The sequence below is a fragment of the Aspergillus costaricaensis genome (genome assembly GCF_003184835.1).
Source record: "Aspergillus costaricaensis CBS 115574 unplaced genomic scaffold BO79scaffold_12, whole genome shotgun sequence".
Taxonomy (NCBI): domain Eukaryota; kingdom Fungi; phylum Ascomycota; class Eurotiomycetes; order Eurotiales; family Aspergillaceae; genus Aspergillus; species Aspergillus costaricensis.
This window is the reverse complement of record NW_020291812.1, coordinates 436,520-457,269: the sequence shown is the minus strand read 5'-3', so window position 1 is coordinate 457,269 and position 20,750 is coordinate 436,520. Positions and strand designations below refer to the sequence as shown.

Below are 20,750 nucleotides of genomic sequence, written 5' to 3'. Positions count from 1 at the left end.
GGAATCCACATATAAACAGATATAATCAGAGCCTAGGGTGTTGAGCGCTCCGTCGCGGAATGAATCCGAGCGGCACGCGGCGGGGAAACAAACAGTGCAAACACCGCATCTTATCAGAAAACTTTCCCATCCCAACTGCGAAAGTTGATCAGTCAACTGCAGACGCCCCGGCCTTGTACCTGTCGCCGGTGCCGCAATGCTCTCCTGATTATACGGGCGCGCGAGAGAGAAGGGAATGATTTCGCCATCTTCCCTAATCTTATGCCTGTGGTGCGGTTGCCTCTTGGCCCTCTTTATCTTCGATCATGAGCAGCCCAACTCCATATGAACCAGACGAAGACGACGACGACACATCGGAATACAAACTCAAGATCAAGCGCTCGCAAACAAGCGCCCCGTTACCGGTTCCTCCGTCAACTGGTCCCACTTCGTCGACAACAAATCCACCCGTGCAAACGTCGAAGACGGAACGCAGATCCGCAAGAGGCACGCGGGCCCAGGCGCTAGAGGATTTACAATTATCGCTATCGAAGGAGTCTGCGGAGGCATACTCCAGCGTGCTTGCGGGAATCATCGAAGATCATGCGCCCATCCCTACAATCAACGGTGGTGAGAACCACATTACATCGCAGAATGGAATCGTGACCTGGACACCGAAGGAAAAGGAGGTATTATACCATGTTTTGGATAGGAAGAGCAAGGATGGGATTCAAGAAATTTCCCGTCAGCTGGGCTCGAAATCTGAGCTTGAAGTTCAGGAGCATTTGAACCTGCTCCATACGGGCCTGGAAAGACAGCACCTGAAGGATCGTCATACTAGGACAATCATTCTTGGTGAAGTGCCCGCAGCCGCTGAAATAAGCAAAGACTGCTGTGATGAGCTCGACCAATACGCTGAATTGGTTTCGATGGAGGAGCAGTTGGCCGAAGATGTCGCTGGAAAGCAGAAGCATCAAGACCTGTGGATCATCAATCGGGAGACAGCAGAAGAACTTTCGCAGGAAGTCAAGTCCCAGGGTGCTGATCCAAGTGCTAACTCCAGTGCGCACCTTACGGCTGAGCTCTTCAATATGAGAAAGTGGATCCGGCTGTCAGAGCGCTTCTTTATGAATTTTGGCGGTGCACGACTGGAAGACAATTGGACCAATGTAGCCTTTGCGGATGAGACACCGTCCATGACTGCCGATTCGTTCGCGGACTTCTACGCTTTGACGATCAGTCTGACACGCCGTCTTGTTCAGTCATCTCTTTTCTTCGCAATGTCAAGGCTGCGAAACATGCGACAAACTGGCAATCAAAAGGCGAACGTCGTGAGGTCTCGCGATGTTAAGACTGCGCTGGACGTGCTCAACATGCAACGGGACCGTTCCGACTACTGGGTCGGCCTGGCGCGGCGATGTAGTTTGAAGGTAGAAGATTCTCGTCATCGAAAGGGGTGGAAATCAATACACATGGAGCATGATGAGGTAGAGGATATCTTGTCTGGGAAGATACCACTGGAATCAGAGTCGCGTGAGAGAAGCGCGTCGAGGGGAAGATCGGGAAGTCGTGCTCCAGAGAACACGGATGTTGAGGATCCAGATTACAGCGACGACGAGTCTGAATACTCCTCCGCGGCATCATCCGTGCTCTCTTCGCCTATGTTATCTCCAGTTGAAGAACAGTCAACAGATCCAGAGGACGACCATGCTGAACAGGTTGATGGTCAGATGAGCCGTCTTGAGGAAGTGGGCCTATGGAAGCTCATTGGTGAGCCACCCCCACAGCCCCTCGAAACCCAAATCCAAAAATATGAGGCACAAGATGCTGTCCCACGGAGACCGGTTGGCCAGCGCAAGACAAAGGAGGACCTGGTCGATTGGCGCGACAGGACGTTTTATCGCAGCGAATGGGAGGAATACGGGCATGATCTTGTGGACCTATACGATGAGCTTTCAGAAAACCGGCGGAAGAGGCGACGTTTCGACCAGGCGGATACAAAGCTTACAGATCGGTTGATACCGACTCCTGATCAGCCGCGTGCCGGCCTTTCTGACAATCGATTTATGGAAAATGACAGCGAGCATGCGAACGATGGAGATGACTACGATGAAATGCGGGTGGATGAGCCGACACCATCCAAACCTGAAATCGAAGAGTCTCCAGACAGAGAAGGTTTCTCCTCACAGGGCGAGAGTCCTATATCCGAACATGCATCTCGCCTGATTGAAGAGCTTGGGGGTCATCCAGAAGGGTATCCGCCACGAAGGGACCTGAGATCAGGCGTTATGCTAGTCCCTTCCAAGGCCACGGAAGCAGATAGTCCTCCACGTCGTCGCCTTCGCGGGGCGATCAAGCCTGAATCGGATAGTGAAGCAGCTTCTAGTACTGACGACAGTCTGCCTGAACCACACGCAGCCTCCTCCGAAGAGGAGGAGACCGATGAAGGCGAGGTGCCATTGTATTCCCACCCAATGAGCCCAGCCGATCCGGTGTCGGACTGATCGATCCTGCAGGACTGGGTATCACATAATTTGGTACTCCATTCAGGTCCGTTTCTATATGGATATTTTCGTTTGCTTCATCCAGGTCTTTTGTATATAATATCTTTCGGGATACCTACTTGCATGTTTATCTAGATACCTCGCCAAGGCGGCTATAGACTTTGTTTGGATAGGAATTCAGGTACATTCTAATATATCCGACTTGCATCGTATGAGCGGCACGGCTGAGTAGTGATGAGTCTCAGTCTGTTATGAAAAGGGATACAGCCAGTCCACTCAATGGACCTCCGCGATATAAAAAGAAAAAGAGGCATTCTCTCTCTCTCTCAGAAGAAGATCCATGCAATATCTAAGATCTGAAATATAAACAAAAACGAAAAAAAGGAAAGGGCCGAACGCGATTTGAACGCGTGACCTTAAGATCTGCAGTCCCACGCTCTACCCCTGAGCTACCGGCCCCTTTCTTGTTGAAAGATCGATGGTCTTCTTGTATTATATTGCTTTGATTGCTCGAATGGCTCAGAACCTCGCTTTTCTTGTGTTCCTGCTGGTTCCTGGGGTCCATGTGTGTTTTGGCTTTCACTGGGTTACCCACCAGGTACTACTTACTTTGACATTTCCACGTCTGCAGATTGACTTAGCATCCAATTCACTAAAGCTACATGCGACAGACTCTCATAAGTCCTTGAATTTTTTATCTCTCCCGATTATGAGTGAGGTTATGCACGGAATGGTATACTACTTTGAAAGGGCTGTGGAATTCAACCCATGGGTATATACGTCTCTCGGCGCATCTTTCAATGGATGAAGGTACGTGTCAGCAGATTGGGCTACCGCTCGAGGATCTGCTGTGTACGATGTAGCAATTAAAAAAAATAAAAAATAAAAATAAATAAAAAATAAATTTCAGGCCATAGGTTCATATGAAGGACAACCTGTATATGAAGTTCAAAAATCAAAAAGCAAGGGCCAAGCGTGGATCGAACACGCGACCTAAAGATCTGCAATCTCTCGCTCGTACCACTGAGCTATTGACCCGTTTGCTTGGCAAGGTGGCAAAACTTGTGCTCTACAAGCGGTGCCATATCCTTCCGCTGATAGTCTACTGAGCTAGGATTGTGTATGTCTCCAGGTCTACATGGCGCATTTGGTTGTATATGTTGGGCTTGCATATAATATAGGCTTTTATATGTTTTATATTGAGGCGGTTTCTAAATCTATCTCACTGCGAGGTGACCTGCTTGTACTCTTCACTTTCATCCCGCCATCGTGATGAATAACTAACGTGTAGACCTGGTATATATATTTGGCCGCTCATGGTAGTCTCGGCAAGTTGACATTTACTACTAAGTACTAGCATCAATGTCACTCATAGCCATGTTCGTGCAGAAATTGAAGCCAATAACTCCTGCCAACAATATTATGAAAAGCATATAGCTACCAGAAGTACCTCAAATGTCACCACTATCACGCGATAAGATACACATGAAACCCATATGCCAAGGCGGGGCCGTCAGCTTATTCCGCCTGGTATAGGACAGAAACAGGTACTCTGAGGATCGGAGGACTCATGGAAGGAGTGAAATTAATCGTATTCCCGATAGCTTAAATCTTTTCATGAGTAACCTTAACCACGAGCTTACAAGGCGTGGTGTATACTACGTCAGATACAAACACCAGTTCGACCATGCAACCAGAGACGTAAGCAGACATGACTACTTGAAGAACACAACCACCAATTGCAAGCGAAACAAAAATAGTAACCGAAATACCAGATCCAGGGGGATGAGATCTGCCGGGGTTTGAAAGTCCCTGACCCGGTGGAGTTGATGTACGGAGTTGCCTGTCCGTCTTACAAATCAACAGTCAACAATATAGGCATACGTCACAGAAACATATACTTCTGACATTTCGCAGCCCCTGGCCCAATATAATTTTCTGGGTGCGATATTGCGTTGCATTGTTGGCTATCACTTGGTTTGTCAGCAAGGAATACGAAGAGCCGAAACACCGACATAAGCTGACGATCAGAGGCCGAAGTACATGGTTTCTAAGCAACATCGTCTATGATGGAGACAACAGTTGTAGAAATGTATCGAATGAGTAGATGAATCTCGTATAAAAGGACAAACAGGATCAATAATAGAAACCCACTCCAATCAAAGGCTCACACATCAAAAACCACAGACCCCTTTCTATACAATAACCACCACAAGTACCAACACCATTCAGCATGTCTCTCAAACCCATCACCCTCTGGGGCCACACCCAAGGCCCCAACCCCTGGAAAGTGGCCATGGTACTCGAAGAACTCGAACTCCCCTACAAAACGAGATACGTAGCTTCTGGAGACGTCAAAAAAGAACCTTTTACCCTCGTCAACCCCAACGGCCGCGTCCCCGCTATTGAGGATCCTAACACGGGAATCACACTATGGGAGTCCGGCGCCATCATTGAATATCTGACCGAAACATACGACAAAGACAACAAAATCAGTTTCCCGGCTGGTACCCCCGAGTTCTTCGAAACGAAACAATGGCTACACTTCCAGATGAGTGGGCAGGGCCCGTACTTCGGTCAGGCTGTTTGGTTCCGACGACACCACCCTGAAGTGGTTCCTAGTGCTCAGGAGAGATACAAGAAAGAGGTTCTTCGGGTGTCATGGGTGCTGGACAACGTCCTAAAAGACAGGGAATATCTGGTCGGTGGACGGTATAGCTACGCGGACATCTCGTTCGTGCAGTGGTACAATTACTTTGGAGCCGCTACGGATAATGATGTTGATCTGGAGAAGGAATACCCGAACCTTTACGCCTGGCTGGAAAAAATCAAGGCAAGACCGGCCATCTCTAAGACGGCCAGTCTACAGAAGGAAGCAATCGCGAATGAAACGCACTGAGTTGGATTTGGGTTTGGTGTGTCATTCAATATAGGATGTCTATCGGAAACTTGAAAAGGTTCGAATATGGGGAATATGTATGTAGTATATTAAATTTCGAGAACAGTCATTGATGCTTCTCATACATTGAGTATTCTGCAACCAAAGCAATAGAATATAGATTGCGATGTCAGAACAGAGTAGGGTTGGTAGGGAATAGATCGATAATGTGGAGAGAAGAAGCTCCATCCGTGATGGGGAAGAGCCCGGTAACGACTAGTCCAGATACGGCTAGCGCATCTTATGGTCTTGGCGCGAGTTTTTGGAGCGTCGGTCCGTGTCGCGACAGTCGCTCTGCCTCCAAGCCACTCATCCATCAATCTCTCGTCGCTGTCTGGTGGAGTCATCCACCCCCATTCTATCTTGCATATCCCTAATACCCTTTCCCTTCACGTCTCTACCACACAGAGGGCCGCGTCCGCGCCCCGCCTACCTTTCTTCTGAGCAGAGCCAAGTCCCTTGCTCTCTGCCACCCGCGACCTCAGCTTCCCGTCGTCGACTATCGTGCCAACAAGATGGAAGACAACCAGGTTATGTCTGGTGGCGCCACTGAGGATGCTCAGGCTATTAACGTGGCACAGGATGCCCCAGGTGATGTGATTACCACTTCCGGTGCGTTCTCCCTCTTTCCGCCCCTAAGGGGATTGGAACTTGCCAACATTCGCAATCATGACACCCAGGATCGCAATCGCATCAGGGATCTCCTGAGAAAAAGACCGAGACTGGCCCCGATACTGATAACCCGCTAGATGCCCCCGCTTCACCCACGCGCCAGAATGCCGATGGCGAACCCGAGGATGAGGAGATGGGCGGCACCGAGACGGAGACTAAGAAGGAGACCGATGGAGGCGAGGACCTCGCTGATGTTGCCGCACAGTCCGGCGCTGAAGGTGCTACAGATGAACAGCCGGCGCAGGCCAAGGCATCCATTGAAGCCTCCGCGCGCTCACATCTCGTTTCGCAAACCCACGCCATCATCCTCCCCAGCTACTCCACCTGGTTCGACATGCACCTCATTCACCCGATCGAGAAGAAGGCTCTGGCGGAGTTCTTCAACGGCAGAAACCGTAGCAAGACCCCTGCCGTTTACAAAGATTACCGTGATTTCATGATCAACACCTACCGTTTGAACCCTATCGAGTACCTCACAGTCACTGCGTGCCGCCGCAACCTTGCCGGAGACGTTTGTGCGATCATGCGCGTGCACTCCTTCCTGGAGCAATGGGGTCTCATCAACTACCAGGTAAGTATCCGCCCGGTGCCAACCTCAGTCCCGAGTTGCTGATGCCTTGACTCAGGTGGATCCCCAAACACGTCCGTCCAACATCGGCCCTCCTTTCACTGGCCATTTCCGAGTGGTCGCCGATACCCCCAGAGGCCTCCAGCCATTCCAGCCCGGACCCAACCACTTCGTCAAGCCCGGAAAGCCTTTGCCGGCCACGGATCGTGCAGCATCAGCTACCCCAGCTGCCAAGGCCGACCTGAACCTCGAGATCCGTCGCAATGTGTATGATGACAAGGGCAAGGAGATCACCCCTGCTACGGAGGACAAAGACAAGCAGACCAATGGCGAAGGCTCAACGAACGGTACGACGGGCGATTCGACCAAGGCGATGGAGAGCGCTTCCAAGGAACCGAGAAAGAAGTTCAACTGCTTCTCCTGTGGCATCGATTGTACTCGCCTCAGATTCCACTACGCAAAGGCGACACCAGCAACCGCCAACCCAGCTGCACCTGACACCAAGTACGACCTGTGCCCCAACTGTTTCCTTCAGGGCCGGATGCCGTCCAGCCACAGTGCTTCCGACTTCGTCAAGCTCGAAGACAGCCCATACTCGATTGCCCCCGACCGGGATGCTCCGTGGTCGGATTCGGAGCTTGTGCTGTTGCTGGAGGGATTGGAAAACTTCGACGACAACTGGGAACAGATTGCCACTCACGTTGGATCCAGGACAAAGGAGGAGTGCGTGATGAAGTTCTTGCAGCTGGAGATCGAAGACAAGTATCTGGATGATATGCCCGAGGTTCGTGCAGGCAATGGGCGGGAGCCTATCAGCCAGACCGAGAACCCTGTCCTGTCCGTGGTTGCGTTCCTTGCACAGATGGCCGAGCCTGCCGTGGCCGCAGCTGCTGCCGGCCGCTCCGTGGAGGAGATCCGCAAGGAATTGAGAAAGCAGCTCGAGAAGGGCTCTGGAGCCCAAGACAAGGGCAAGGAGAAGGAAGGCAGTGCCACAGTCAAGGCCGAGGATTCCATGGAAGTGGACTCTGCTCGCGAGGAAGCAACCGAGCAAGCTGTCGAGGTCTCTGGCTCCGACAAGGGCAAGGCTTCTCTTCCCACCGTGGCCCTTGCGGCTTCCGCCGCTCGTGCTGGTGCTCTGGCTTCTCACGAAGAACGTGAAATGACCCGCCTGGTCTCATCGGCCGTCAACGTCACCCTCCAGAAGTTCGAGATCAAGCTGCAGCAGTTTAACGAGATGGAGGAGATCATCGAAGCCGAACGCCGGGAACTTGAGCTCGCTCGCCAGCAGCTCTTCCTCGACCGTATGGCCTTCAAGAAGCGTGTCAAGGAGGTCCAGGACACTCTGCAGGCCGTCAGTCTTCGGGGCCCTGGCGAGGAGACCAACAACATGCTCGCCGATGCTGCTACGACCGGGATCGGCAACCGCTATAACTTCCAACCGGCAGGAGGTGACGTTAGAGGCGTGCAGCCGTTGAGTGCAGAAACAGGCGCTGACTACAAGACGTTGGACCTGTAATGTACCTATGAAAAGGGAATGTTTCGCCAATGATGACATGCTTTTTTCCAACAGTTGGAGAGAAATTCAATAACCCTTTCCTTTCATTTCTAACGACCGGACGAAGGAGCCGACCGGGGTTGCTTTTTCAATAATATCCATTGTATTGTACAATATCATAGGGCTGGACAGGAGGAGTGAAGGAGAAGATGGGATGAATGAGCCGTCAGGATGTATCTGACAGTGACAGACAAGATGGTAGTAAAGTGATGTGTGATGGATTGATGGGATGGCTTACACTATGATCTGGTCTGATTTTTCTTTTTACATTCGATTTACAATCCGCTAGGTAGGAAAAGGCGCAATTGTTTTGGGAGTTCAGAGCTAAATATTGTATGCGTGTGCCTTGCAAATCGATGTTCTATTGTTGAATGGTTCTTTATCCTGCTTATTAGTAGTTTTCGGGTTCGGTTGCAAGTTACTAGGCTTGAGGGTGGTTAGTAGTCTTCCATATTGACTTGCTCGATGCTATGCTTAAATTCGTCACAATTTATTTTGCCCTACCTATATGCTTGAGATTTTGATCATAGCTTGCCACTTGTTGCCCCTACCTACCCACCACAGAAATCAAGAGGTACATCATGCCAAGTAGCCTGCACATAGTACTGAACAAGACATCAACGTCACTTCAACTTCATAACAGAGGTGTCAATTCAATAAATACCACTATCTCCTGACACAGAAGATGTGATACCTCAACACCGACTGTTGATCATCTCCATTGACGGACCAATCATGAACGAGCATATCGCTCCACTCATGCCACTGCCCGTCGGAGTATAAGATGTTTCTACGGAGTACAGCGCTTACTATTGAACAGGGATTCATGGGCTTGATCCGTCCGTTTGCTCACTGAACTGCAGTGGACGCGTCGGCGCGTGTTTCTGTTTACTATTTTGACTACTTAGTACTCGTCCTTCATTTTGGGTTTCTTGTGCCTCTTATATATATTACCTAGGCGTTATATACATTGGCTTATTACAAGCGTGTCGAACAATTATCTAGCGATATGCCTGCCCAGAAGAGAACCTCCACCGATATGATGGATCCTGCGATCGCTACTGGCCCTGATAAAGAGAATCAGCCAGCGGCAGGAACAGCATCACCGTCTGGAAATACGCAGAAAAGCTGCGACGAGATTCGGCAGGAGATACGCGATTTCATCGCTTCAGGACAGATGAACGCCAACGAGTTCCAGCGCGCAATTGACGTGTCTCCGCGGTCATTTTCCGAGTTTTTGAGCCAGGAGGGCGTCAAGGGCGCCCGGTCGGCTACGTATAAGAACGCCTTGAAGTTTTTTGACAGCCGGAGCGGAGGACCTGTCGTGCCGTTGGCTGAGACTCAGCCTGCGGCAACTGCGGCAGGAAGTGCCCCGAAGAGGGCGAAGAAGAATCAGCCAGCGAGTCCGGCTGCGGTTGATCTTTCGGGTGTTCACTTGGATGGAGATGAGGATGGGAGTGTGCAGGTCTTTGAGACGTGCGATGTGGTGAGGAGGAAAATCCGGGCGCATTTGCGTAAGACCGGAGTGACGCAGGCGGGCTTCATGAGAGAGGCTGCGAAGGCGGCGTACCCGCAGGGTACGAAGAGGCTGAATGCGAATTCGTTCGGGGAGTTTCTCAAGAAGAAGGGCCCTACCGCTGGGAGCTCAGGGGCGGTATTTTATGCCTCGTATGTGTATTTTGAGAAGTTGAGGATCAAAAACGGAAAGCCGAAGGACGCCTTTAGACTTGAGATGGAGAAGCTCTGGCCGAATGGCTTCGAGCTTGAGAATGTAGCTAACGGGAGGATGTGGTGTGGTCCCAATGTGAGACCCTGGGTTGACATATATGGGAAGGTGCACTTTTCGTGACTGTGACTGACGGCTCGTTTGCGGTCCATCTTGTTTGGAATTGTTCGAGAATTGTGTGTTGTGTCCTTTGTCACATACTTATGTTGAGCGGTTAATATTCACCCTGACGCTTCTTTTGGTTGTTCTTTGATTACCCTGCCATTGGCATCGATGCCTGCGAAGAGCTCCGACGCCGTAGTTTCGTCTAACTTCAGAGCCAACTTAGGTCCTGAGTAGAGTACGTCCCAGGTGAATGCGGGCTTTCCGCTTCTAGTATCCCAGTTCACGCGAGGAACTAGACAGGATATGCGTTTCCAGAGCCTCTGCATGAACCGTCGGGTGATGTTATGGGGCCGTCCGTCTACATAATTCTCGAACGTATCCCCCTTCTGCGGTCCCTCTGTCAGAAAGCCAGCATCTAGAGGAGACTCAGGGGTGGGAGAAGTCCCAACTGCCTTTCGTCGTTTGGGTGGCGCCCATGGTATAGTCCCCGACATAAGACCCTTCAACACCTTGAGCTCCGAGTCAGGCAGTGGTGGAAACAAATTATGTAGCGTCTGATTGTACCATTTCCTCCGAATGTTCCTGCGACGAGACGGAGCAAGCGGCTTCCCCCAGATATTCTCCGCGGGAACCACTGGTTCGACTTGCTTGGTATAGTACCCGGCATTCAGCGTCGTGATCATCGAGTTACGATTCTGAGCTTTCAAGAGATCAACCATGACCGAAGGGGGCCGCCATCCATCCTCGAACATCTCTGGTGCTTCCTGTGCCACTGTCTGCGCATCCGCGGCACTCAATGCGTCCACTGCGTCCGCTGGTGTGACCAATGCTTGTATGAGCTCTTGTCTCCGTCGCCCTCTGCGGCCATAAGCCTGCTGCAAGACCTTTTCCAGCGGCTTTGTATATCCCTCATTGGCTCGTCTGAGTAAGGACAGTTGATGTGTTGCTGACTTCCGGAGTAATAGAAGTCGATGTTGATCGGTCTCTTTCTTCTGGGTATACCGTCGGAATCGTTGGAGGATCTGGGCATGAAATGTAACTCTGGCGACAGGGTCAGGAAGGTAGGAGCACTCGCGGAGTAAGGAGCGGAGAAGGTGCCGCCATGTTTCGGGAGGGATCTGGATGGCAGACATGGTGTCTGATGTTATGCCTTTATCTTCTAATCAATTCCTCTCCAAGCCCGGAGTTGATTCCGCAGCACCGCGAGGCTATCTAACAGAAGCAGTAGGCGGTGAAGACTAAACACCCAAACAGGCAATAGATGTTTTCGAGGCAGCGATACGCGAAATCGGGTTAGCCGCGAACGCGACCGGAGCGAATAACGAACGCCCCCGCGACTTCAATCAACTCATTCATCTCGTTCCTTTTACCCATTTTCTTCATGCAAGGCTATGTTGTACAGGATTTCCTGAAAGAGCTGCAGATAGAGTGGCTTTTGCACTACTTGTAAAATTACTCCGGGCCGTTCAGGGCCTGACTGCCTCGCCAGAATCAATCTCATTGACTTGTCTCATCCCTTCGCGGTCGGTGCGCTAGCCACGCGCCTCTCTCTTTTCGCGCGACGTTCCGAATTGCCTGGCCGGTCAAGTCAGACTGGAGCAGTAGATCCCAGGATAGGTGCAGTTCCCCACATGCTTTCGTGATTCTCTCATTCTGTCATGATGCTGTTCACTTGTTGAACTGGCCCTGCTATTGGCTTGTGGTACCTGCAATCCGTATTTATTAACCTTTTTTTACTTTTTCCTTCGACAGAGCAGCCAGCCTTGAGTCGGTGTCTGGGTCGGGCACCCTAACACTGCTAATTCACCGTTCCTTCAATGGCTTCCAATAACAACCACCCAGCTCGCCCAGGCTTACCCATGTCCTACTCCCAGAGCAGCATGAGCTCCGCCAATGGCATGGTATTTTCGCAATCGCAAATGGGCTCCTTCAACGCCTCCCAGTCGGTCTCCTCCACCCCTCGAGCTACGCCTCCCCCGAAAGGGTCGCAACAGTCGATGTCCTTTGGTTACTCGAATGGCCTTCCGCACGGCCCTCGGTCAAGTTTCGCAGGTTTTGAGGACATGAATGGATATGGGACAATAATGTACCATGAAGAGTTCAAGCCTCAGATTTACAGGGTCAGTCTATCGTCATCTGCGCATCTTCGATCCCTCAAACGTTACTGACTCGCTTTGATGTGTCCGACAGGCCGTGTACTCTAACGTCTCCGTCTACGAAATGGAAGTGAACGGAGTCGCTGTGATGAAACGTCGCTCCGACTCGTGGCTCAATGCTACGCAGATTCTCAAGGTTGCCGGTGTGGTCAAGGCGCGGAGGACAAAGACGCTAGAGAAAGAGATTGCAGCTGGCGAGCATGAGAAGGTTCAAGGAGGGTATGGTAAATACCAAGGAACCTGGGTCAACTACCAGAGGGGCGTGGAGCTCTGCCGTGAATACCACGTCGAAGAATTGCTGCGACCCCTTCTTGAATACGATATGGGCGGCACAAATGGTACCGCGCAGGACTCACTCGACACCCCGACAAAGGAGCAAGCAATGGCTGCGCAACGGAAACGCCTGTACAGTGGGATGGATAACCGCGGCATGAGCCAACCTCAACAAGGCACATTCTTCCAGAACATCTCTCGCACGGCTGCGACGGCGGTAAATGCCATGAGCAAGGCTCGCTTTGACTCGCCTGCCGCTCGCGGAATTGATCAAAGGCGATCAAGTGTTATACGAAAGCCTTCGCACCAGATGAGCAGCCAAGATACCCACATACCTCTGAACAGTCAACAAAGCATGTATAGTGTGACGTCTGATGGTGGTTTCGGGAACACTTTCCAGAGCAACGGCCGCTATGCTATGCACGACGGTGCCAGCTTCGACCATGAGGAGGCAAATGAACCTCCGCGGAAGCGCGTTCGGTCTGCATCTCACCAGGCGCCGTCGTTTGGGATGCCCTACGAGCACTCGGCGGCTTCCATGGCTGAACCAACACCAACTGAGCCGAATGACTCCTTTTACCAAGATATGGATGTCTCAACATCGATAGTGGATGGTAGTAAGCGCGGGTTTGAGCCTTTGCCGCCCGCCACCACCCCGGAGAGGTTTCAAAAGATGAAGCTCATCATGACATTGTTCCTCGACAAAAAGACCCGCGATTTCTCCAGCCATCCAGCTTTGATGCAATTGACTGGGGAGGATCTGGAAATTCCGTTGGACGAATATCGGAACAATGCGCTACACTGGGCGGCGATGCTCGCTCGGATGCCTCTTGTCTATGCACTTGTCGAGAAAGGAGTTAGCATCTTCCGTTTGAACGGTGCAGGTGAAACGGCACTGCAAAAGTCCGTAGGAACGAGGAACAACCTGGATTATAGGAGTTTCCCGCGTCTACTGCAGGTGCTGGCTCCAACTATTGACATGGTCGATTACAGCGGGAGAACGATCCTTCACCACATCGCTGTTATGGCTGCTACCGGTGGTGGAGGTCATGTTTCTGCTAAACACTACCTAGAAGCATTGTTGGAATTCATAGTCCGCCATGGCGGTACATCATTGAGCCGGCAAACGCCGAATGGTGCCACGGAAAATGGGCAAGGATTATCACAGGCTGGTGAAGTGATGACGCTCGGGCGTTTCATCTCTGAAATAGTAAATCTCCGAGATGACCAAGGAGATACAGCCCTCAACTTGGCTGGGCGTGCACGTTCTGTGCTTGTTCCCCAACTATTAGAAGTCGGGGCTGATCCTCATATACCGAATCACACAGGTCTTCGACCAGCAGATTACGGTGTTGGTGTGGACATGGTTGACGGTAACGCTCAGTCGCAGCAAGCTGGGAACGGGGGTGACTCCTTCATGGACCAGCTGGAGAAGATGAAGAAAGAAATATTGGATTGTAAGTGCTCCTGGATGAAAGTTGCGTATCAAAACTGACTTTAATAGCGACTGTGTCTCAAATCACATCAATTATCCAAGAGACATTGAGTGGTCTTGACAGAGATTTGGCCTCCAACCTGGCTAAGAAGCAAGAAAAGTTCGACCACTGGCACTCGAAGATTCGAGAGTCGGCCAAAGCACGACAGATCGAACAAAAACAGCTCGATGAGCTCAAATCCAAATCGTCCGACCGTATAGAGCTTAGCAGACGGTTTAAAAACCTGGAAAAGTCCTCTGATGACCTGCTGGTGATTCTGAAGGGGATCCAGGGCGATTCATTAGATTTGTCGAAGAAGTGCGCGATTGGGGACGCCGACAAAGAACACGGGCTGGACATTGCCGAGTTCGAGGCCATCTTCCCCGAAACATTCGACCCTGCCTCTGGATTCTCCGAGCAGCAGATGGCCTTCCTTCGCTCTCTCCCCACACCCGAAACCCTACAACAAAAGGTTGAGGGTTATCAAAAGTTCAATGAGGATATATTGAATGAGGTCGAGCGCCTGAAGTCTAAAAACGTGGTTTTGGGCCAGAACTACCGGCGCATGGTCATGGCCTGTACGGGATGGACTGCCGAACAGGTGGATGAAGCTGCTGAGGGGCTGACACAATGTGTCAAGGAATTGAATGAAAACCCTGTCCCGGAAGATGAGGCTATCGAGATCTTGATGAAAGATCGTGGCCAGGACTGGTGAATTTAGTTAGGCGTGATATGAGGGAATGTTATGGTACATATGCCTGGTCCGAATCCCCTGATTCGTGGAGGCTTTTGGGAGCGATACAGCGATTCTTGTTTATTGTTGCTACCGGTTGGCTCTTGTAAATCAAGGAGCATTGTTTATACGGCAGGGCTGCGGTGTTTGAGCATGTTTGCTTGGATGTTTAACGCGTTGACGTCTGTATTTGCAGATACCCCCAGGGCACATATAATGGATTTTGACGGCTAGTCGGATGGCGATATACCCGACAGATGAATAGCTGTACAATTGAATACAATCATCATCTCCTGGTCTTACTGCCTAGATTGACCATTGATCATATAGTGCGTTTGCGAGTATAGAAGTGCGTGGCCATAGCAACCATGGCGGTGGGAAGAGTGCTGCTTGCAGTTATAGCATACTGCCACGTCCTAGTATACGGCGTCACCGCCTGGCGATGGCTTATCGATAAACCGGCAGAAAAAAGTGCAAAAAAAGGCACCAAGCGGGATGGCGGGGTTCTCGCGGTCTCGGGTTTAGTCCTTCTTTTATCTTCCCCAGTTGCTCCTTTGGACGTTTCTCCTCTGGCATCAGGTTCGCGGGGTAGTATCCTCATACAGGGACGCACAGGACATGTTATACTGAGACTATCGTTCCTGACAATTCATCCAAAACCCCGACTTGAGGGTTTCTTGCCGTCTTATTAATTCAGTCGCATAGAAGCCTAGTCGGAAGATCGCATTGATTACCAGCAGCACACAGCTATTTTCGCTCTTCACTTTACGCATTCAACGATACCCCGTGACAATCATTATGGCCGACGCTACTGTCACTTACCCCGCGTCTCTGAACACCCTGTTCGACGAGTCATCCGCGCTTCGGGAACAATATGACCCCATCCGCCTTGCAGATGCGGATATAGTGCCCATCCTGCAGCTGCCCTCCGCAAAGGCAGTCTTCGGACATGATGCAGCAGATTCGGAGGACCTCGGCCGTGTCTCTCGCAAAGAAATTCCCTACACTACTTTCTTGACGGAAAAGGCAAAGGCTCTCGCCCAGACACCAGTGGATGGCTTGACCTCTGAGCAACAGCGCTCTCAATTGCTCCATATCGGTCTGGCCGCTCTGTTCGGCTTCTTGCAGTCGAATGTTACTGGTCCTCCGTTGGAGTTCAGCCCTGCTGATGTTATCGTTCCTGCTGGTCTGCGGCCGGATGCGGCAGCCCTTCGCGCCGTCCGTGATCATGTCATCCGGGACCTCTCGGTGGACGGTGAGGCCGCTTACAAGCTCACTCCTAATGTGGAACTGTTCGCCGTGGCAAAGGCTCTGCTGGTGGATGCTGATGCCCTGGTGACAAACGGTCCGTTGGTGGCTAGGACAGTGAGGGTTCGTGTCAACTTCCTTCACCAGAAGATGCTGTCGGAAGTCACTGGCGCGCTGCAAGATTCCATCTATGCCGATTTGGAGGAGCTCGAAAAGCTCGTTCTGAGCGACAAGTGTACTGCACAGGAGAAGGGTCGGTTCCTTCTCGAAAGAGCTACCATCCATACCCACCACAGCTTCGATGCGAAGGCCAGAAAGGATCTCGAACAGGCTGCCGCGGAACGGAAGTTCGAGTTCGCTCTGACTGGTAAGCTCGGAAAGAGAACCAAGTTCCAGGACCGTGATATCAGTCAGCTGGTTATCCTGGCCAAGAGCGCCGATGCCGCCGCGGAATCGGACGACAAGCCCTCTGTCCCCAAGAAGCTGGATCTCAATGATGACACTCTTCTTGAGTCTATCTCCTTTACCAAGCCCGATCGTCAGAAATCCGACGATACACAAGTGACTGTCCAGGAGGAGTCTAACCTCCCTCCTGCCCTGGCATCTCTCGATCCCGGCGACCAGCCCAAGCTCGACCCCGTCGACTCCGCTATCCTCCTCGCTTTCGCATCCGCCATCACAAACACCGCACCGGAGAACGGTCTCACCCGAGAGGAAACGCAGCCGTACGCGACCCGTGTGCTCGAGGGTGGCAGCTCGAACTGGCAGATCTACACTCAGGCCCTGCTGGTACGCAGCCGAGTCGAGGGCTACAAAGCCAGAACTGTCGAGAGATCCGTCCTGCAGATGCAAGCTCTCGTCGACCAGGTCATCGCCGACACCGCCACCTCCGATGAACAAGCAGGCACGTCCGTCGACGAGCCCACTACTTTCCTTCCTCGACCCGAGAAATCGGAATCCGCCTCCGCCGCCGAGCGTCTGGAGTACATCTGGATCCTGAGCTTCTCCACCCGCTGGAGCCTGGAGGCCGAGCTCGCCACCCGCTGGGTCAACCTTGGAGGTCTGCGCACTGCTCTGGACATCTACGAGCGTCTACAGATGTGGGCCGAGGCCGCTCTCTGCTACGCCGCCACTGAACGGGAGGACAAGGCCAAGTACCTCGTCCGCAGACAGCTCTACCAACCCACCGGCACGGACCCCGACGACGAGAACGAGAAGTTCGACGGACCCGAACTCTCCCCTCTCCCCGCCGATGCCCCCCGCCTCCTCTGCATCCTGGGTGACATCGACACCGACCCAGCCATGTATGAGCGCGCCTGGGCAGTCTCCAACAACAGATACGCTCGCGCCCAGCGCTCCCTGGCCCGCCATTACCTCAGCCTGAAGCCCCCAGCCCTCGACAAAGCCGAAGACGCCTACCTCAAGAGTCTCCACATTAACCGTCTCAACCACGGCGCCTGGTTCGCCCTCGGCTGCGTGCAACTAGAGCTCCAGAAATGGGACGACGCCATCGACTCCTTCACCCGCACCGTCCAACTCGAAGACACCGACGCCGAAGCCTGGAGTAACCTGGCTGCCGCGATCCTGCGCTCTCCCAAACCCGCAGAAACAACCGAACCCTTCCCCATCCCCATCACCGAGGCCCCCACCAAGGCCGACGACGAAGAAGACGAAGAAACCCCCAGCCAGCCCGCTCCCGAAGACCCCTACAAACGCAAACGCGAAGCCCTAGCGGCTCTCCAACGCGCCGCCCAACTCAAACACAGCGACGTCCGCATCTGGGACAACGTCCTCACAGTGGCAGCCTCCATTCCCCCGCCCTTCACTCCCTTCCGCGAAGTCATCACCGCCCAACGCCGCGTCATCGAGCTCCACGGCTCCAAGAACGGCGAGAAGTGCATCGACCTCCCCATCATAGGACTGCTCGTCGACCACCTCGTCACCGCATACAACTACTCCGACCTCCTCATCTCCATCGATGGCGACGACTCCACTGCAAAGGTCGTCCGCAGCGGTACCATCGCCGGCCAGATCCTCTCGCTCGTCGATACCAGCATTGTGCCATTGATCACCCACTCCGCCCCGCTGTGGCTCCTCGTCGCGAGAGTCGAGGTGTTCCGCGAACGCCCGAGCATGGCCTTCGAGGCGCATGAGAAGGCGTGGCGCGCGACGGTTGCTTCGGCATCTCAGGGCGCGTTCCAGATGGCTGATGAGAAGAGGTGGATGGAGATTGTGCGGGCGACGGAGAGGTTGGTGCGCGATGGGTATGCGCGGTTTGGTCCGATGGATAAGGAGGGTACGGAGGAGATGGTCGCGAAGGACTGGAGGTTCAAGGCTAGGAGTGCGGTTAGAGGTATTCTGGGTAAGGGGAAGGAGTTTTGGGAGGATAGTGAGGGGTGGGCTAGGTTGAAGGAGTTGCAGAGTGAGGTAGGGAGTAATTAGTAGATGGTGATGGTTGGTTTGTTGTACGACGCATGTTATTGAAAGAAAAAGTATTCTACTGTTCTTCTTGAGTGGGGTTGCGAGAGCAGAAGCAGCATATACATAGATCATTTATGAGAGTTAATTTGTTTGTTTCATTCGGTTGAGTCTAACCTGTCATAGAATCTCAGGGTACAATTACGCATCTATATTCGTAGACAACTAAGTACTCTCAACCTTCCTCTTCAACATCCCACAGAAACTCTCAAACAAGACCGTATCCCTTCCCTTCAGCCATCGCACAACAACCCTCACCCCCTTCTCATCAATCGCATCCTTCTTCACCTGCACCTTGAACCCCAGCGCCGCCTTCGTCTCATCAATCTCCCCCATCTCAGCCATCGCATCCGGGTTTTGCATCTTTCGACGTGCCTGCCGAGACCAGACGTTCTGCATGGCGAACCCCACTCCTGTGGCGAGGTTCTTGCGCCAGAGCCATTGGATATGCAGGGCGGAGAGTTCGGTGTCTATTTTGCTGCTGATTTCGTCGATGGACTCTGATTGTGTCGTGAAGATGTATTCTGAGGGGAAGGGGAGGAGGTGTTTGGGGATGGCGGTGGTGCCTCGTGCTATGGACTAAATGGTTGTTAGGTGTATTGTTTGAGAGAATAGGATATAGAGGGATAGATCGTACGACTGTCGGACGGAGATCGGTCCATGACCAGGCGATGGCCCATCTTCGGGTCTTGTTCCCTTGGACGAACTCGGTCACGGCGTAGTTGTTGTTCTTGTGTTCGAGAAGCGTCTCGATGAGGACGGATACGCTGCTTAGCTTGCCGAGCATGGTGGTGTACCAGATTACTCGCTCGCGGAGGTGCAGGCTTTCCTCGATCATGCGCGTGATGAAGGCGATTTCGCCGCCTGTGGTGACCATTTCTACTTCGGCGCCGGTGCAGGCCTGTTGGGGTTAGTGAGGAGGATGGAGGTTGGAGAGGGTTGGTATTACTGTGAAGGGAGGTCGCTCTTTGGCTTCTGCGGAAGCTATTAATTCGTCGCGCGAAGCGTAGAATGGGGGGTTGCACATGGTGAAGTCGAGTCTGTATTGTGTTAGTTGTATAGGATAGTAGGAGTGGGGGTTGTAGTTACCTGTCGACATTGAGCTTCGAGTCTAATGGAATCAGCTGATCCTTCGGGTCAGTCTGGATGATCTCAATGCGAGAATCGAGTTTGTTCGCAGAGACTGTATCTCGCGATGTTCGGATATTGTCATTGTCGATGTCTGCGTATGTGAGTGAGTGCGCAAACAGTATAGTGTGTGAACATACCTGTTGCGACGAAGCGCCAATGAGGTCGCATGGAACAACCTAGCAGGGGGTAGATGCTGCAACATCCTGTCCCACTACACTAGTGGGTTAGCGACCGAGTTCTCCGAAGGTGGAGTGGTGATTTACATATCAAGTCCAATAACTTCTCGGTCAGGGTCATAGTTATCACGGTATTCATCGCCAGTGGTGTCAAGCAGGTCTTGCAGCCACAGAATGTAATTGAGTCTATACTTGAGGTTAGATGCATGACACCATGCAACTAGTCCATAGACAGGCCATTCATTTACCTATTCGGGACCTGCACGTGTCCTTGTTAGCTGCAGGAACGGACATCGGCAGCTGGCAGACGTACCGGTGGACACAATCGATTCTCCGGAATCTCGACTTTCAGCTCAAAGTCGCGTTGTAGCAGACTCTTGGTCAATTGACTGAGTACGTGTCAGTGGCAATTACAGCTACCATTCAGGTTAGTCTCCGACCCACCGAACAGCGTCCGGGTCGCTAAAGTCCAGTTGCCCATTGGATTTCAAGCTGGAGAAGTTTTAGTGAGTTGGAGATGAAAAAGGAACACACAGGTTGCACCGGATGGAACTGACTACTTTGCAAACTCGGGAGACTGCAAGGCAAGGGCCGTGAAGTCGACCTCATCCTTGTAGATATTGCGTGAGGCCCTCATTGTGTGTGCTACTAGAGGTGAGAAAGTTAGTGCCTTGTGCCACTGGTCAAAGACGGGCATCGTGCACAGTGGACTGTGTGGTGCTGGACACAACCAATGGCAGCGGGTGGAGCGTACCGGAAATCCTCCCCCGATACGGTAGAAGCACGCTATCGCTGGGCGACCTATCGCTTGCTTTCGAGAAGAATGCCCAGACGGAGTCTCCGAGACGGCGTTGGCTGAAAACAGGGAAGAGACAAGATCACGGAAGGCTGAATGGAAATGGCTGGTATTCCGTAATGAGTGACGACGTCTTGTGCCTGAGGCGATAAGGCTGGAAAGAAGAGGGGGAAATTCACTCAGGCACTCAGGCACTCAGGCAGTGATGTCATGCTCGCGTTGGATTTCATCTGCCAA

The 20,750-nt window shown here is 52.2% G+C and overlaps 9 protein-coding genes and 2 non-coding genes across 11 annotated transcripts; 7 read left to right on the top strand and 4 right to left on the bottom strand.

Annotated features, from left to right (window-relative positions):
* Positions 1-163: 163 nt before the first annotated feature.
* Positions 164-2,483, top strand: BO79DRAFT_244775 (uncharacterized protein; the record flags this gene model as incomplete). Its single annotated transcript, XM_025685413.1, has 1 exon — positions 164-2,483. The coding sequence occupies exon 1, from the start codon at positions 306-308 to the stop codon at positions 2,481-2,483; it is 2,178 nt and encodes a 725-aa protein (XP_025540721.1). The 5' UTR covers positions 164-305.
* A 387-nt stretch (positions 2,484-2,870) lies between these two features.
* BO79DRAFT_t109 lies at positions 2,871-2,942 on the bottom strand. The gene has a single exon. It is a non-coding gene; the product is annotated as a tRNA-Cys (tRNA).
* A 55-nt stretch (positions 2,943-2,997) lies between these two features.
* BO79DRAFT_216718 (uncharacterized protein) lies at positions 2,998-3,592 on the top strand (the record flags this gene model as incomplete). Its single annotated transcript, XM_025683332.1, has 3 exons — positions 2,998-3,048; positions 3,234-3,293; positions 3,401-3,592. The coding sequence occupies 3 exons, from the start codon at positions 2,998-3,000 to the stop codon at positions 3,590-3,592; spliced, it is 303 nt and encodes a 100-aa protein (XP_025540720.1).
* BO79DRAFT_t108 lies at positions 3,449-3,521 on the bottom strand. The gene has a single exon. It is a non-coding gene; the product is annotated as a tRNA-Cys (tRNA).
* A 1,078-nt stretch (positions 3,593-4,670) lies between the features above and the next one.
* On the top strand, positions 4,671-5,382 carry BO79DRAFT_237055 (glutathione S-transferase family protein; the record flags this gene model as incomplete). The annotated part of the gene is made up of 1 exon (XM_025684656.1): positions 4,671-5,382. The coding sequence occupies exon 1, from the start codon at positions 4,717-4,719 to the stop codon at positions 5,380-5,382; it is 666 nt and encodes a 221-aa protein (XP_025540719.1). The 5' UTR covers positions 4,671-4,716.
* A 353-nt stretch (positions 5,383-5,735) lies between these two features.
* On the top strand, positions 5,736-8,638 carry rscE (putative RSC complex subunit (RSC8)). The gene is made up of 3 exons (XM_025680952.1): positions 5,736-6,033; positions 6,102-6,664; positions 6,720-8,638. The coding sequence occupies exons 1-3, from the start codon at positions 5,937-5,939 to the stop codon at positions 8,175-8,177; spliced, it is 2,118 nt and encodes a 705-aa protein (XP_025540718.1). The 5' UTR covers positions 5,736-5,936; the 3' UTR covers positions 8,178-8,638.
* A 435-nt stretch (positions 8,639-9,073) lies between these two features.
* Positions 9,074-10,167, top strand: BO79DRAFT_208592 (uncharacterized protein). Its single transcript, XM_025682427.1, has one exon. The coding sequence runs from the start codon at positions 9,394-9,396 to the stop codon at positions 10,063-10,065; it is 672 nt and encodes a 223-aa protein (XP_025540717.1). The 5' UTR covers positions 9,074-9,393; the 3' UTR covers positions 10,066-10,167.
* On the bottom strand, positions 10,164-11,180 carry BO79DRAFT_263566 (uncharacterized protein; the record flags this gene model as incomplete). Its single annotated transcript, XM_025686694.1, has 1 exon — positions 10,164-11,180. The coding sequence occupies one exon, from the start codon at positions 11,178-11,180 to the stop codon at positions 10,164-10,166; it is 1,017 nt and encodes a 338-aa protein (XP_025540716.1).
* Positions 11,181-11,639: 459 nt separating this feature from the next.
* BO79DRAFT_9016 (putative APSES transcription factor (MbpA)) lies at positions 11,640-14,760 on the top strand. The gene is made up of 4 exons (XM_025689813.1): positions 11,640-11,664; positions 11,800-12,167; positions 12,238-13,933; positions 13,981-14,760. Exons 2-4 carry the CDS (start codon positions 11,865-11,867, stop codon positions 14,664-14,666), a joined length of 2,685 nt encoding a protein of 894 aa, XP_025540715.1. The 5' UTR covers positions 11,640-11,664; positions 11,800-11,864; the 3' UTR covers positions 14,667-14,760.
* A 493-nt stretch (positions 14,761-15,253) lies between these two features.
* Positions 15,254-18,470, top strand: BO79DRAFT_244770 (tetratricopeptide repeat domain protein). The gene has a single exon (XM_025685412.1). It carries the CDS (start codon positions 15,483-15,485, stop codon positions 18,372-18,374), a length of 2,892 nt encoding a protein of 963 aa, XP_025540714.1. The 5' UTR covers positions 15,254-15,482; the 3' UTR covers positions 18,375-18,470.
* A 105-nt stretch (positions 18,471-18,575) lies between these two features.
* Positions 18,576-20,539, bottom strand: BO79DRAFT_237051 (DUF890 domain protein; the record flags this gene model as incomplete). Its single annotated transcript, XM_025684655.1, has 11 exons — positions 20,472-20,539; positions 20,275-20,365; positions 20,162-20,209; positions 20,031-20,106; positions 19,966-19,976; positions 19,805-19,903; positions 19,679-19,752; positions 19,500-19,632; positions 19,360-19,450; positions 19,048-19,311; positions 18,576-18,989 (listed from the first exon to the last, which is right to left on the bottom strand). The coding sequence occupies exons 2-11, from the start codon at positions 20,352-20,354 to the stop codon at positions 18,576-18,578; spliced, it is 1,290 nt and encodes a 429-aa protein (XP_025540713.1). The 5' UTR covers positions 20,355-20,365; positions 20,472-20,539.
* Positions 20,540-20,750: the final 211 nt, after the last annotated feature.